The sequence below is a fragment of the Littorina saxatilis genome, linkage group LG9 (assembly GCF_037325665.1).
Source record: "Littorina saxatilis isolate snail1 linkage group LG9, US_GU_Lsax_2.0, whole genome shotgun sequence".
Lineage (NCBI taxonomy): Eukaryota > Metazoa > Mollusca > Gastropoda > Littorinimorpha > Littorinidae > Littorina > Littorina saxatilis.
The window spans coordinates 28,826,571-28,844,291 of NC_090253.1; the positions used below are offsets into that span (position 1 = coordinate 28,826,571).

The 17,721-nt window shown below is 39.7% G+C and overlaps 1 protein-coding gene across 1 annotated transcript; it reads left to right on the forward strand.

The window, feature by feature from the left end:
* Positions 1-506: 506 nt before the first annotated feature.
* LOC138975807 (calpain-A-like) lies at positions 507-15,738 on the forward strand. The gene is made up of 12 exons (XM_070348558.1): positions 507-922; positions 1,786-1,926; positions 2,540-2,680; positions 3,356-3,549; positions 5,282-5,450; positions 6,324-6,404; positions 6,818-6,906; positions 7,359-7,531; positions 9,281-9,397; positions 10,042-10,178; positions 11,676-11,887; positions 12,304-15,738. Exons 1-12 carry the CDS (start codon positions 674-676, stop codon positions 12,317-12,319), a joined length of 1,719 nt encoding a protein of 572 aa, XP_070204659.1. The 5' UTR covers positions 507-673; the 3' UTR covers positions 12,320-15,738.
* The last annotated feature ends 1,983 nt before the right edge of the window (positions 15,739-17,721 follow it).

Below are 17,721 nucleotides of genomic sequence, written 5' to 3' on the forward strand. Positions count from 1 at the left end.
TGGGTTGGATACTGTCTTGGTTTTAATGCATTTTATTTTAGCAGTGATGTTTATTTTGGGAAGAAATGAGGTCAACAGGAGTTTGGGTGCGATTTCGGCTCAAATGTACTTTAGCGCCCTGAACTTTTACCCGGCTGTTTTGCGCTCGATTTTCACGCTCACTTCTTCATTGACGTTCGAATCGATAGTTCGATGTTTTGGCATTACATTCACATCAACAATAAAACAGTACTGCTTGTTCATCATCGTCGTCCATCAACTCTCCACAACAGTAAATCCGTAACGCGCTTGTCGCCATCTTGTTGCAAGGGACGCGACTGGACACAACCCAACAGCGTTTCCGCGAAGAAAAAAACCAGACATGCGCAGTGACCCTACCGTAGCTCAACCCTGTTCCTCGCGAAAACTCGCTCAATCTCAGCACAGACCCCAGTTACGTCCCTTCAACAAGCACCTGTCCGCGCATGTCGGAACTTGAAACCCTCCACTTCCGTATACACTGGAGACGCGACAACAATATGGTGGAACTGGAACAGCAGTGAAAAAGCATGAGTTGAATATGTCGCGCTCCGACGAACAGCAGGAATAAGGTGAACGAACTCCAGACTTGAGACATGCATAAAGCAAGGCTAAAACTGTTTAACCGTAGTCCAGACAAATAGATTCTGCAATTATGGGGTGCGGTAGCAGCTCTCAAAGTGATGCGCAAGAACCTGTTGTTTCAAAACAAAGCAACGCCAACGGCATTGCGAATGGGGAAGCGAAAAAAGAACAACAGAGAAATGGCAGTGTTTCGATTGAGCGGAGAAAGAGTAGTAGCGGCACTTTAAACAATAATACAACGAAGGGGGGATCGGCGAAACGAAGGACATTGCCTGTGGAGGAGGAAGAAGAGGAGAAGGAAGAAGAGCTGAAAATATCTGTGAGTTACATACTGTGTGTGTGTGTGTGCACAGTGTGTGTGTCTGTCTGTCTGTCTGTCTGTGTCTGTCTGTCTGTCTGTCAATCAATCAATCAATTAATCGAAACAAACACCCGGGCAACACACAGACATGGGTGTTTTTTCCCACAATGTTTCTTCAACCAAATTGGTTATGCAGGACTGCACAGACATGTGCACTATAACTCAATTATTGCAAAAATACGCACATGTGGTTAATGGTGCAGAGAGGGCTGAGTATCAAGTACAGTGCACATTTCTGTGTGCAATCCTGTGATGAAAAAAGTTTATTTTCCTGTAGCCCTATACCCGTACTCTTATTAAAATCACAGGGATTAATCGGATGCAAAATTACGGGGATTCTATTAATCTACTGTTTATATCAAAGGGCACATTGTGTTCGAAATATTACACCCGAACTGAAAAAATACCCCCAAAAAGAAACAATACTTGTGTGTTTTATTTTTAAAGTTAAATAAAAATGTATCGCAAATGCAATGCAGCTTTTGCATAGGCTTGTTGAACAATGAAATGTTTATGCAAACATTTTTGAGAAGCAAAACTTTCAGTTTTTATTTAAAACTGTAAAAATCACTATACATGTGTACATTACCATCATGTACTTTACAGACAAAGAAAGAGGTGGAAACATTTATTTATACATTTTTAAGAAGCAAAACTTTCAGTTTAAAACTGTCAACATCACTGTGTTTACATTACCATCATCTTATTTACAGACAAAGAAAGAGATGAAATATTTTATCATATATTTATAAAGAAGCAAAACTTTCAGTTTACAACTGTCAAAATCACTGATGCGTGCATTACCATCATGTGCTTTGCAGACAAAGAAAGAAGTGGAAGAGCTGCTGTCCCAGTTGGAAGAGGAGGAGCTGTTCTGTGATCCGGACTTCCCCCCTGGTTACACTGCTCTCTTCAGCTCACCGGGTCAGAGTGACCTCAATGTCACCTGGCTAAGACCTCAGGTTTGTCTCTTATTTAAATCAGTACAAAATATATACATACACAGTTCAGTAGAACCTCCCTTTTAAGATCTTCAAAATCTGATAAAATCAGGTCTTAAAAAGGACATCTTAAAATGGGGTTACAGAGGTTATGGGAAAAAAATCTTACAAAACAGCATTTTGCACACGATAAGGAACCCAAGTTCATAGCAAAAGTCTCAGGGCTTGGAAAGATGAATAATGCATGCAGGAAAACGAAGAAAAAAATGGGGAGCATTTGTATGGCAGCTCACTTTCCCCAATGAGAAAGCAGCCCGAATTTTCCTGAAGATAACCTCACATGATATGAAATCTTTTCCTTATCTTATCCTCCTTATTAGCTAACTGGAAATTTGTGTGTGTCTGTTTGTCTATCAGTGTGTGTGTGTGTGTGTGCATGTGTGTGTGTTCTTCAATCGATCTGTCTATCTGTGTCTGTGTGCATGTAAGTTGATTAGCAGTTAGCTGCTTGGTCAACTTATATATGTTTCAAAAATCATGAGTTTGGTTTTCGAGAGAGGTAGAGTAGCACTAGGGATTTTGTTTTCATTGTGCATGCACATGGGATTTCATGCTGTTGCTTTTTTTCTTGTAGGAGCTTCTGGAGGAAGGCCAGATCCCTGAATTGATGGTCGATGGAGTAACGCGTGACGACATCAAGCAGGGAATTCTGGGAGACTGCTGGTTCCTGTCAGCCTGCGCCGCTGTGTCACAACACGAAACCTCAATGAAAAAAGTTTGTTGTGTTCTTTTATGTGAGAGTATTTTTGGTTGGTGTGTGAAAGAGAAAAGGAAAACATCTGTAACATGGTAGCTTAACCTTATTTTGAAGCTTTTGATTTTGATTTTGATTGCCTTAATTGCTTGTGTATTCCCTGTAAGCGGCTGAACATTTTGTCAGATAAGTTTTGTCTGATTAGTGTCTGTCTGTGCACTTACAAGACCGCTGGGTCGATATATCTGTGAACGTAGCGTTTTGTTTTGTCAATAATTAAACGTTCCAACAAAATATCTTTGTTTATTTATTCTTTCTTATTTTGAACCATTCTTGTCTCCAGAGGCATTTTTGTTGGTTTATTTAATAAGACAAGAAAATCTTTTGTGTGATGGCATACTGATCTTCAGGGCTATCAGAACAGGAAATACGAAGTCATAATAGGAAGACATTTTTGAATAGACAACTTTGATGAAAAGAATAAATAAGTGAAATGAGGATGGAAACAAAAAGGGATTGTGTAAGATGAGATAGATTAAAATGATGGTGAACTTTTTTTGCGACAGTGAGAAAAATCAAACCTGTAAATTTAAGAAGCAATTCCTCAGCGTTGAAAGAAACGTGTCAACAGAACTCATGAATTTTCTTTACAAATGAGCTCATTTCAAATTCTTTTTTTCTTCTTTTTTTCAACAGGTTTTACCGCCAAACCAGCAACTCTCAGGGCCCAAGTACAAAGGTGTCGTCTGCTTTAACTTCTGGCGATTCGGTCGCTGGCAGTCTGTCTACATCGATGATCGTCTCCCTTGCGTGGAAGGTCAACTGATTTACGGTCACAGCGAAGAGCCCAGGGAATTCTGGGTTCCTCTCATCGAAAAAGCCTATGCAAAGTAGGTTGACATTTTGTTGGATTGTTGCGGTATGAATTGAAAAAGAGATGAAGAGTTTTTAAGCGAAAGCAGAGAAAAGAATGAAGAAAAGTGTTGCTGCGTGTCCATTTTTCCCTTGAGGCCATGATGACTTCTGTGTTATGTGCAAGTATTTGTATCTTTGTCTGTCTGTCTGTCTGTCTGTCTATCTCTCTCTCTCTGTCTGTCTGTCTGTCTCTCTCTCTCTCTCTCTCTCTCTCTCTCTCTCTCTCTCTCTCTCTCTCTCTGTCTCTCTCTGTCTCTCCCCCCCTTTATATTCAACATTTATGTGAACTTTTTGCAGATGATACCACAATTCACTCCAGTAACAAAAATTTAACTCGCTTATCAGAATCCCTCCAAGGAAGTCTAAACCAGCTGACAGAATGGACTGACCTAAATCACATGTCTCTTAACCCAAAGAAAACCAAATATATGATAATTACAACTAGACAAAAACGACAGAATTTTACCTCAACTGGTCCCGATTTAATGATTGACGGCAATATAGTGGAAAAAGTCGACCATCACAAAGTTCTAGGTGTCCACATCGATAACAACCTGTCTTGGTCAACTCACATTGAACAACTTAGTAAATTAGTGTCAAAGAAAGTGTACCTCTTATCTAGAATTAAACACTTCCTTAATTGTCAAGCCAGGAAGTTATTTTTCACTGCTCATATTCAGTCTCTTATTGATTACGCATCCACTCTATGGGACTCTGCAAGTAATAATTCCCTAAAGCTACTCAGCAGATTACACAAAAGAGCGCTAAAAGTAGTATTACTCAAACAGACTACTCTCACCGACTCAGACTACATCAACATAGGGGTCCTACCTCTGAAGTCAAGAATGAATTACAACAAAGGAATAATGATGCATAAAATTATGACAGAAAATGCACCCGAAACCATTTGCTCAAAGTTCTCTTTGAAGAATTCGCACCACTTTATAAAACTAAACACTCCTCTTCCTAGGATAGACCTATTTAAATCAAGTCTTGTTTATTCAGGAAGCAGCCTCTGGAACGCTCTTCCGGACGCCCTGCGGCAATCCACCAACACAGATTCTTTTAGAACGAAATATTCTTTCCATTTAATGAACTCTATGAACAAATAAACTTGATTGGTATGTTTTCTTTGTATACAGTTGTTCATTATCGGAATTATGGTTTATTGTGACAAAATCACGAAGATTTGGCTCTGTAATACATTGTTTTGCTGAGCTAATGTATTGTTGGGTTACTTTCCGTTTATCTTCATTGCTTTACACCCAATTTTGAACACTACCTTATGATCTACAATGCTTCTACATAATGCGCTTCATGTACATAAACTTATATGTTCTACCATTAATGTTTTTATGTAACCTTTTTTTTCCCTAGTCATAGTTATAGTAAAATAGTTTAGTCCCTCTTTAGGGCGAGGGCCAGATGCAAAAAAGCATATCTATGCTTATTCTTGTCACCCTCGAAAAATAAAGATTTGTCATTGTCATTGTCATTGTCATTGTCTCTCTCTCTCTCTCTCTCTCTCTCTCTCTCTCTCTCTCTCTCTCTCACACCATATGTTTGTGTACATCTGTCTGCGTGTGTTGTTGATACCCACTTTTCTCATTTTCAAATACTAGGTCTTCAAACTTTTGAGGAGAATCTAGCAGTTAGAAGATTGAACTAACAGCTATAATGCTGATATATTTTATTTGTCATTTTCAGACTTCATGGCAGCTACGAAGCGATAGAAGGTGGGATCACAATGGATGCTATGGTTGACTTGACAGGAGGTTTAGCGGAGCGTTATGACGTGAACGAGTACGATCCCAGCATCTACCAACTGATCTCCAGAGCTCACAAGTCTGGTGCCTTTGTCACTTGTGCCAAAAAGGTACGAGATTTGTTCAGAACAGGGCAAAACATCATTCAATAGTATAGTAGTGAAGAAACGCCAAGCAGGAGCCAACAACAAGAATGGAAATAATGAGAGTTCCTATCTCAGTTTATCGGGTGAAACAGTCTCAATAACAGAAGCAAAACCAACTGAATTGTGTTGATGCATGCCAGGACAGGTATGTGTTTTAAGAAAAGATTTGTTTGATTGAGGTTTGTTTTCCTTCTTTATTCCCCCGTCTGCTTCTTTACCTCTGTAAACTTGTAGGGGTAGTGATTTTTCAATATATACCCAGCAACGAAACAAATAACTAGCCAGCAACAGCCTGAATCCTCTATAGCTCATGGGTTGAGAAGCTGTTCTTTGTGGGCACTACTTTTGTGACTGAAATGTTTTTAACGCTGTAATGACTAATGTACGAAATATACATCTCTGGAGCAAACATACTCAGTTCGCGGTGACGAAAGAGCTCGCTGAAGCTCGCATTTTTCATGATCTGCTAACTTGGACCATTATTTTTAATATTCACTGAGACTCAGCATGTAACCTCTACTTATCAGCCTGTCACTCTCACTTTTACTTCTTTTTTTGAGGGGGGGGGGGGGAGTGGGAGGGGGGATCCCGGGATGGGAGCTGATAGGTGGGTTGCATCTGTAGAATAATATATTTACTCTCAATTGTGCAGAGGAAGAGACAGAGAAGATCACTTTAAAGACTACAATTTAAGATCAGATTTACATGCATTTATTTTAGATAAGTCTTTTTTTCTCAAGATTTAAAAAAACCAAAAGTTGTTGCTGAACAGGGACATTTGCTTACTGATTGGAGATTTGGTTATAAATCAAATTTACAATTTTGTTACACAAACAGGGAGACTGGAGGAACAGTATGAAAGCTGAAGCCAATGGCTTGGTACCTGGACATGCCTACACAGTCACCGATGTCACCAAGGTTTGTTACTTGTGCTCTTAGTCTAGCCATATATGTTTTCAATTTAATGCAGTCCAAATAACCTCTTTCTGTGGGCTGAGGAAGTTCCCCAGATGAATTATTAACCTCTCTGTCAGGAGAGAGATAGAAAATTCTGTATTGACTATGACAGTTCTTTATTTTAGGGGGGTAGTAGAATAAGCAGTGATCTGCTTTTTTACATCTGGCCCTCACCCTAAAGAGGAACTAATCTACTAGGAGAGAGAGAGAGAGAGTTCAAGTAACAAAATCTTCAGAAATAGTTAAAAACCAGTGCATGCTTCCCCTCTTTTTCCTCATGACTTATGATTTGTCATAGCTTTTTTTTAACTGGAAATGCTGTGTTTATTTTACTCAGTCTTTTTGTGTAAATGTTAATTTGTTGTGTTTTTCAGATCAAACATGAGATGGGAGAGGAGAAGTTAGTACGACTACGCAACCCTTGGGGGGATGCTACAGAATGGAGGGGTTCTTGGAGTGACAAGTGAGTCTTTTTCTACAGGTGTGATTTTCATGCAGTGTAACAAGTTTAAAAGTGAAATCTTGAAAGGGAGATGGAATAAAAGGAGACAAAGAAAGATAGTGACAATGACAATGGCAATTCTTTATTTAACGAGGGTAATAGATTAAGCAGTGGTCTGCTTTTTTACATCCAGCCCTCGCCCTAAAGAGGGACTAACTAAAAATTAAAATGCTGCAATTTACTATCAGTATAAGTATCAATGCTTTTAATTTGTCATTGTAAATCTGTGTTTGCCTGAATAAAAAAACTGTTGAAGAAAAAAAATAAAAATAAAAAAATAAAAATAATGATAAATGATAAAACAGAAATGACAAATTCTACATGAGAGAGGGAGGTGAGTGGGGGGAGGGGAGGAGAGAGAGAGATAAGGAAAAGAATGCCCAATGCTGACCGATGCTTTCCTTTATTCTCAGTGACGTCAACTGGCAGTGGGTGGACGAAGCCACGAAGCGTAAGATCCAGGTGGAGTCGCGTGACGACGGGGAGTTCTGGATGTCCTTCAAGGACTTCTGTCGCCACTTCCAGGAGGTCACCATCTGTCTGCTGGGACCGGACTTTGACGGGGATGGTGTGCTGGATACTGTCGGTGAGTTCTGTCAAGCGCACGATACAGTGGAACCCCGTTTTTCTTCTTCACGATACAGTGGAACCCCGTTTTTCTTCTTCACGATACAGTGGAACCCCGTTTTTCTTCTTCACGATACAGTGGAACCCCGTTTTTCTTCTTCACGATACAGTGGAACCCCGCTTTTCTTCTTCACGATACAGTGGAACCCCGCTTTTCTTCTTCACGATACAGTGGAACCCCGCTTTTCTTCTTCACGATACAGTGGAACCCCGCTTTTCTTCTTCACGATACAGTGGAACCCCGCTTTTCTTCTTCACGATACAGTGGAACCCCGCTGTTCTTCTTCACGATACAGTGGAACCCCGCTTTTCTTCTTCACGATACAGTGGAACCCCGTTTTTCTTCTTCACGATACAGTGGAACCCCGCTGTTCTTCTTCACGATACAGTGGAACCCCGCTTTTCTTCTTCACGATACAGTGGAACCCCGCTTTTCTTCTTCACGATACAGTGGAACCCCGCTGTTCTTCTTCACGATACAGTGGAACCCCGCTTTTCTTCTTCACGATACAGTGGAACCCCGCTTTTCTTCTTCACGATACAGTGGAACCCCGTTTTTCTTCTTCACGATACAGTGGAACCCCGCTTTTCTTCTTCACGATACAGTGGAACCCCGCTTTTCTTCTTCTTCTGCATTCATGGGCTCAAACTCTCTTGTACACGTGTTTTTTGCACGAGTAGATTTTTACGTGTATGACTTTTTACTCTGCCATTTAGGCAGCCATACGCCGTTTTTGGGAGAGAAAAAAAAAGAACCCCGTTTTTAAGACCTCCTTCTTTTTCAGACAGTCTTTTTTCAGAATTTTTTTGTATAACCTCTGTATATTTACTCCCATTGTAAGACTCCCTCTCTGTTAAGAGACCTGATTTTCTCAGATTATTTGAGGTCTTCTTCTTCTTCGTACGTGGGCTGAAACTCCCACGTACACTCGTGTTTTTTGCACGAGTGGAATTTTACGTGTATGACCGTTTTTTACCCCGCCATTTAGGCAGCCATACGCCGTTTTCGGAGGAAGCATGGTGGGTATTTTCGTGTTTCCATAACCCACCGAACTCTGACATGGATTACAGGATCTTTTTCGTGCACACTTGGTCTTGTGCTTGCGTGTACACACGAGGGTGTTCGGACACCGAGGAGAGTCTGCACACAAAGTTGACTCTGAGAAATAAATCTCTCGCCGAACGTGGGGACGAACTCACGCTGACAGCGGCCAACTGGATACAAATCCAGTGCGCTACCGACTGAGCTACATCCCCGCCCACACCTCTCTGTTAAGAGATCTGATTTTCTCAGATTATTTGAGGTCTTGATAGGTGGGTTCCTCTGTACTACAAGCATCCAGCATTATGTTTATGCAGGGGGATCGCCAATATGAAAGAAACAGCTGCTGGTTTTGTTTTCATTTACATGTATCATGTTTTGTCTACTTTGGTTCTGTGTGCTGTTCTGACCTTTTTTTCTGAGGAATTTTGGTGGCCTCCTCTCCTGCAGATATGATAGATCTAGATGGTAAGCTACAGTGCGGCTGAACAAAGCAAAGAATTCCAATTTCATCACATGAATTAGATATGTAACTAACTGTAAGACCCACTGATCTAGATTGACAAAAAATGATCCCCTTATATTGAAAAAATACAGCATTAGGTAGATTTTATGACATGTAAGGGAATGAAATTTTGCTTAAACCATGCATTTCTTGGATTCCAGGACACATGGAGACTGTTCGAGGGGGGTGGGCAGCAGGTGTATCAGCAGGTGGATCTCGGAACAACCTTGACCTCTTCGCCACCAACCCACAATTCTTGCTCACTTTGCATGAGGCTGGTCAGTTGTTCGTTAGTCATTCTTTTAACACATGTTTTTTAACCTTCTATTTATATATTTTGTTTAGCTTTTCACACTCTTTTCATTGCAAATAACAAATGCTATGTGACAGCAAATTAAAAAATTTGTGTTTTTTCTGGTCAAACGAAAAAGTTGTGTGAAATAATTATAAAAATGCAACCAGCAAATGTCTGTGACTGCATGTTAGAATCTGAAATTAAAGTTGCCCTTTTTTTGCTGTACCTATTCTTGTTTGCTGTTGCTGCTACTTTTAGTTTTTAGCTGTGAAAATATTTTATTTTATTTCAGAAGGAACAATGTCTTTAGGTGTTTTCTATAACAGTTTACGTTTACGTTTCTTTCTATGATATTTGATGATCAGAGTCTCTGATAGTACAGTGGAACCCCTCTTGTGAGACCACCAAAGTTCTTAGAAAATCAGGTCTAAAAATTAAGAGATTCTTAAAATGGAGGTAAATTTACAGAGGTTATGAACAGAAAGTCTGAAAACGCCAGATCTTAAAAGGAGGAAGTCTTGACTCCTTGGTCTCACAAAGGGGGTCAATTCCACTTGACAAATGTTTTGTCTGTTAGAACTGTCGTGATAATGCAGGTTATGACAGTTTTGGTTCTTCTCTGAACAGATGAGTTCAACATAGACACAGATGATGCAGAATGTGAAGGAAAGTGCAACATAGTTATCTCCCTTATGCAAGATCTCGAGCAGACGTCACGGCGCATCAAGCCTAAAAGTCTGCAGATTGGCTTTGCCATTTATAAGGTAAACTCTCTGTTTGCTGCTCATGACCCTTTTTGATGATAAAAGAAACATAAATGGTATGTTATCGGAACGTTTAATTATTGATAAAACAAAATGTTACATTTACAAGTACGTTGACCCAGTGGTCTTGAAGTAGACAAACAGACAAACATTTAGGATAGGAATAATGAACTGATCTCAAAATCGTCTACGTAACTTGTACTTGTAAATGTATCGTTTTGTTTTGTTGATAATTAAACGCTGCAATAACTTACCATTCTTGTTTTTTTATTCTGAATTTTGGAATGTTAGCAGTCTGGATTTGGATTCTTTTTGATGATGAAAATGTTGGGCAGTAAGTGCTCCTGCCGGAGTTGTGATTGTAGGCTCCAACTACAAGGTTTTGTAAGTGATGGAGGGAAAGGCGCATTGTTGATCAATTCGGTGAGTGAGTGTATGTGTCCGTATGCGTGTCTCTCACGGCAGAGTGTGGCCACATGACAAAGTTGAAGCTTCTCTCAGTGTGCTAGCTAGGCATCTGAATGTTGTTCTTTCACTTGTTCCCTGTGGCCAGAATATTGTTTCTTTTTTGCCCAGAAGCATTCATCTTCTTCTTCTTCTTCTTCTGTGTTCGTGGGCTGAAACTCCCCCGTACACTCGTGTGGTTTTTTTTGCACGAGTGGAATTTTACGTGTGTGATCGTTTTTACCCCGCCATTAAGGCAGCCATACGCCGCTTTCGGAGGAAGCATGCTGGATATTTTCGTGTTTCTATAACCCACCGAACTCTGACATGGATTACAGGATCTTTTCCGTGCGCACTTGGTCTTGTGCTTGCGTGTACACACGAAGGGGGATAAGCCACTAGCAGGTCTGCACATAAGTTGACCTGGGAGATCGGAAAAATCTCCACACTTAACCCACCAGGCAGCCGCGACCGGCATTCGAACCCTCGACCTTCCGATTAAGAGGCCGACGTCTTACCACCCCGCCACAGCGCCCAAGCATTCATCTAAAAGGATATGGTATCCCCTCATATAAAAGAATGCAGCTACTTCAGATTGAATTTCTTTTTATTACATTTAGTCAAGTTTTGATTTCATTTCAGTTCATTAACTTTAGTATCCCATTGCTGTGAAATTGGGGTCTCAATCCTCCCAGTGGAAAGCTAGCAGCAACAACCCAGGTGTGTGCATGTTTTGGTGTAATCAGCCACTTGCAATTATAGAATGACCGAAGTCTTTTACATGCCACTGTAGTGACATGGGGTTGGGACATGGAAACCGTCTCTGAGTCTGCACGTAAAGTTGCCCCGTGTCCGTCCCAGCCTGGATTCGAACCTGTGACCTTAGAATCACGAGTATAGTGCTCGACCAACTGAGCTTCCCTTTCCCCGATTTTATTGTTGATTTCCATTTTCACGATAAATAGATATTTATTTTTGATATTGCTTTGAAGAAGAAAAAGCAATGATTTCCACCAACTTTGTTTTTCATTAAGCTTGATCATTTTATGCCAGACTGACACGCCGAACAGCAAGCTGCCAGCGAGACACTTCCGCTACACGCCTGACTGTGGGAAGAATGGCGTCTACATCAACTTCCGTGAAGTCAGCGGTCGCTTTGAGTTGGATCCTGGGATTTATGTCATCATTCCATCCACCTTCAAACCCGACAGCGAGGCGTCTTTCATGCTGCGAGTGTTTGGAGAGAAACAGTTTAGTCTTACTGGGTGAGTTAATTGTTAGTTGTTCTCTTTGTATTTGACTTAAGATGATTAGCTGTACGGTATAAATGTGTACAAAGTACAATTTTCCATGTTTTATCTGATTTATGCAGACTTTTAGAAATGATATATACTGATGAGACATATAGAAATTTTTGACTAGCTGAAAATATAAATTGTAGATAGTATGTAAGTTTTGAAGGAAAATGGCATTCAAAAATCTTGTATGATTTAGAATCTCAGCTGAAATTGGACTTTGGAATTTATAGATTCTGAATAATATCTTTGGCCAGGAGGTCAGGGGAAATTTACAATTTATGTCTTCTGGTTTTTTTCTAATTTTTCTCTTCTGATGAATAGATCTCTTCTTTTTATTGTGTTATGAGTTTTTTTACTCTAAAAATTACATTATTCTGTTTCAGACCCATTCCCACTTGAAGTATTGTTAGTCAACCGCAAATCATCCTTAAAACCAAGCTACCAGGACATCCATCTGCTGCTTAAAACTCTGGTGCCTGGACATCAAGAGGGCTCATTTTACACGACCACATTCCGCACAACTGCGTGGTTCTGTTCTGTTTGTTGATGTGTGGGACTTGATCCCTGTCTGGCAAACTTGAAGTGGAAGTGACATACCAAATGATATGCCTTTGTTGTCATTACCATCCTGAAGAAATGTGCAACAGGCTGATGAAATATTGATGAACAATATTCCAAATCTGGTTTCTGTTGTGTTTTCTTTTTGTGTGAAAATGACCTGTAAAATCCTTGGCAGATTCTATGACGGCTTACTAGTGCCAAAACCTGGGGTTACCCATTATTGCGTCATAATTACTAATTAACGCTGTCAGTTACTGTTTCCACTTGTTAGTTACTCATTTTCATGGGATAATTAGTAATTTTCACGGGAAAATGACTAATTTTTAGTTTTGGCACTAGCAATCCGTCAAGAAGTGAACCATAACTAAAAATTAGTAATTATAACAGGTGAAAGTTAGTAATTTTCCCGGGAAAATTAGTAATTAACACGTGAAAATGGTAATTATCAAGGGAAAATTAGTAATTTTCCCTTGATAATTACAATTATGAGGTTTTGGCACTAGTAAGCCCTATGACGGCTTACTAGTGCCTAAACCTGGGGTTACCCATTATCACGTGATAATTACTAATTAACGCTGTCAGTTACTGTTTTCACCTGTTAGTTACTCATTTTCACGGGAAAATTACTAATTTTTAGTTTTGGCACTAGCAATCCGTCAGGAAGTGAGCCAAAACTAAAAATTAGTAATTTACAGGTGAAAGTTAGTAATTATTCCGGGAAAATTAGTAATGTATACATACAACAGCACTTGTAGTGTGCAATTTGAATTGACACGATTTTGTTTTGTAAAGCGTGTTCTTTTACTTCAGGTTTTTGCAATTTGTATTTCTAGGTTGTTGATGTGGCTTTATTTTTAAGATCGTCTTCTTCGTGTATTTCTCTCTTCTTTTTCTTTCATGTTGCTGCTGAGAATCGAAACTGAATTTGTACATGTATATACTATTTTGCTATGTGTATGATCAATTCTTGTGCAGTGTCTGTCTCTTTTTACATTTAGTCAAGTTTTGACTAAATGTTTTAACATAGAGGGGGGAATCGAGACGAGGGTCGTGGTGTATGTGTGTGTGTCTGTCTGTCTGTCTGTGTGTGTGTGTGTGTGTGTAGAGCGATTCAGACTAAACTACTGGGCCGATCTTTATGAAATTTGACATGAGAGTTCCTGGGTATGATATCCCCGGACATTTTTTTCATTTTTTCGATAAATACCTTTGATGACGTCATATCCGGCCTTTTGTAAAAGTTGAGGCGGCACTGTCACACCCTCATTTTTCAATCAAATTGATTGAAATTTTGGCAAAGCAATCTTCGACGAAGCCCGGGGTTTGGTATTGCATTTCAGCTTGGTGGCTTAAAAACTAATGAGTGAGTTTGGTCATTACAAATCGGAAACTTGTAATTAAAATTATTTTTTTATTAAACGATCCAAAAACAATTTCATCTTATTCTTCGTCATTTTCTGATTCCAAAAACATATACATATGTTATATTTGGATTAAAACAAGCTCTGAAAATTAAAAATATAAAAATTATTATCAAAATTAAATTTCCGAAATCGTTTTAAAAACTATTTCATCTTATTCCTTGTCGGTTCCTGATTCTAAAAACATATAGATATGATATGTTTGGATTAAAAACACGCTCAGAAAGTTAAAACGAAGAGAGGTACAGTAAAGCGTGCTATGAAGCACAGCGCAATCGCTACCGCGGCAAACAGGCTCGCCACTTTCACTGCCTTTTGCACTAGCGGCGGACTACGTTCAGTTTCATTCTGTGAGTTCCACAGCTTGACTAAATGTAGTAATTTCGCCTTACGCGACTTGTTTTTTTTATGTCTTTTTCCATATGATTTGTAATCTTCAGGCAGCCTTAACAAATCTGTGATACATAGAATTACTTTTTCAGCCTTTCCTCGTACTTTTTGTTAAGGATTTCACTCTGAAACTGTGATAATTGGCCAGGACTCATCTTATTGATGAATGATATTGCCAGTTCTGCTGAAAATAGTGTACCGGTACTCTGTAATTTTTTTGTCCGTTTTCATGGCTCTCATATTCCATTACTGAGAAATTCGGGTCGATTCCTCTCAGTGGAAATAGCAGCAACAGATGTGTGTGTGTTGAGGTGTATTCAGCCATATACACTTCTGGCAGAATAACAGTGGCCTTTAACATGGCACGGTGGTGAAACGAGGATTTGACATGGATACCATCTTAAAGGTACTGAACTTGTCAAATCCAGGTGCACGGAGCCCCTGGGGCTTTTAGTCATACCTCAGGCAGCTATCCGTTAGAAGAACTACCAAGTTTCATTGACTTGCACCCAAAGAGTCAAGAACTGCGATTTTTTTTTACGAATTAATTTTGTACTCGGACCCGGCTGGTCTTGACCTATTTTTGGATCTAAATTTAGATCAGGTAGATCACCACATCATGCACAAAAAGACACGTCACTAAAGCAAACTATGTCAGACGTCATCATGAGTTTGTGTAAAACAAAATGGAGGTCGGAATCACTCAGTTGAATCGAACTCCGACCAAACACCACGTAATAACTAGGTTAATTTATGCACTCGCGTGAACAAAAAACTGTCGAGCTTCACAGAAGTCGTCGTTGGGTAGTTTTGAGTTTGTTTTACTACCATAGGAGGATTTTTGAACTGTAAATGCACTCAGCTGCAACAAAAACGCAAAACGAAGGCTGTGAGCTGCACTGTGCCTTTAAGAGTTATCACATAAAGTTGTCCATGTCCATTTTGCCTGGATTCGAACGTGTGACCCGAGAATCACAAGTCCATCGCTCTAGCTACCAACTGTCATGCAGCTACCAGACCAGACCATCCCGTATTTGTTGCAAGCAACCTTATTTTCATGGTCATTACATGTATTTTGTTTTTGAGCGTGTTTAGAATCTTTTTTTTGTTTTTCATTTTCACTACTCGATAATCCCATTAATATTACATGAACAACAGTGTTAAGTCTCCCAGTGAAAATGACTCGCATACGGAATCGACACGTCCAAATTGAAGATGCTGTTTATGGAACCTCGATCTTTTTCAAAGCCTTCTTTCTTTTCTTTATTTGGTGTTTAACGTCGTTTTCAACCACGAAGGTTATATCGCGACGGGGAAAGGGGGGAGAGGGGATAGAGCCACTTGTCAATTGTTTCTTGTTCACAAAAGCACTAATCAAAAATTTGCTCCAGGGGCTTGCAACGTAGTACAATATATTACCTTACTGGGAGAATGCAAGTTTCCAGTACAAAGGACTTAACATTTCTTACATACTGCTTGACTAAAATCTTTACAAAAATTGACTATATTCTATACAAGAAACACTTAACAAGGGTAAAAGGAGAAACAGAATCCGTTAGTCGCCTCTTACGACATGCTGGGGAGCATCGGGTAAATTCTTCCCCCTAACCCGCGGGTTTTTTTTCAAAGCCTTGTGCAATCTTTGACTCCAAAGCAATGAGACGTCACTCTAGAAAGTATATAGCGTGATGTGTAAGTTCTAAAGATTCTTCTAGGGTAAAAAAGCAAGGGCAAAAGTGTTTTCAGAATGACATTTGTCTCTGTGACTTTGGCATCATGAGCAGTGGAAAATCAAGTCCTCGCCAGCTACCTTGACACGACCTCATGATACACACACGTGTCAATTGAACGATATTGCTATCTCATGGGTGGTCTGTCATGCATGTAGGATAGATATACACATTTATGGTTAAATTTGCTGCACTAGTCTACCTCTGAACACGTAAAGCGATGCCTGGTTCATTTCTCTTTCCTGACTATTTGTTGTTGTGTTTTTACTATTGCAGCTGTGGAAACATTCTGGTTGTGTCGTTTGTTTTACAATGTGCATTTATGTGAAATCAGTGGAGACAAGGCAGATGAGACACAGTTCACACAATTAACATACAAGCAAAAAACAACAGAATCAATGCATAGTGTTGCTGCAGTAGGCCACCGAAGTGACAATTATTTTATTAAATTCTGTAATTATTTTACCTTACCTATGTTTTTCAAGAATAGATAGTTAATTGCCCAACCTGTTAATTAATTTAGTTTGGGATTCTCATGGAATCCAACAATTGAATTTCATTATAAAATCTAGAGAGTCCATAAAGCTTTTGGGGCTGTTCCGCCATAACGCTGACAATTGAAACGTAAGTTTGATATTATTTAGATATATGTTTATGCCAGATGCCACAGTCGCCGGCTGCTCAGCCCAAAAACCGCTCAGGGCGAAAGGGAAGTAGTCTGGACCTGGTGCAACTGTGGACTATAGCCTAAGTTTCGGTTCCAGACCAATCAATAATGGTACTGCACCGAAGCTCAAACGGTGGTGCCAGCACACCCTGGCAGCATGCAGAATAAAAATTGTCAGAATCAAAAGTGAATAGGAGCCAATAAGGGCATGAAATGTAATAAACCATGGACAGCATTATGGCATGGACAACCCATCGTTAGACTAGAGGCTAACTCATTCCAGTGACAGGAACTAAAAGTACAAGCAAATTTACTAACATACTGTATTCAGCAAGGTGACAACAATAATAGCTTGCAATATAATGACACCATGACAAGGATAAGAATCTAAATTTGCATTGCAATATGTAACAAAGGGGATAACTGGTAAACATAGGGATGGGTGGGAGGGAAAAGACGAAGAATAAGTCAAAAGTAGACAGAGCAAAAATGATGTTGTCTGTAGGTAGACAAAGAAGAGAGTGGGCGAACGAGGTCAAGGGGAAAGCATCCACGCTAAGCTGGCTGGAACAATCTCTGGCATTACCCAGCGATTGGTCCTTGTGCTACTCATAAATATTCATGGGGTTACAGCAGAGGAATTCCGATTTCCCATAAATGTCCTTGTTACCCACAAGACTTTTTATGTGAAATCAGTGGAGACAAGGCAGATGAGACACAGTTCACACAATTAACATACAAGCAAAAAACAACAGAATCAATGCATAGTGTTGCTGCAGTAGGCCACCGAAGTGACAATTATTTTATTAAATTCTGTAATTATTTTACCTTACCTATGTTTTTCAAGAATAGATAGTTAATTGCCCAACCTGTTAATTAATTTAGTTTGGGATTCTCATGGAATCCAACAATTGAATTTCATTATAAAATCTAGAGAGTCCATAAAGCTTTTGGGGCTGTTCCGCCATAACGCTGACAATTGCCAGGCAATTGGCTGCGCAGCGCCAAAAGTAGGAATTAAGAGAAATAGTG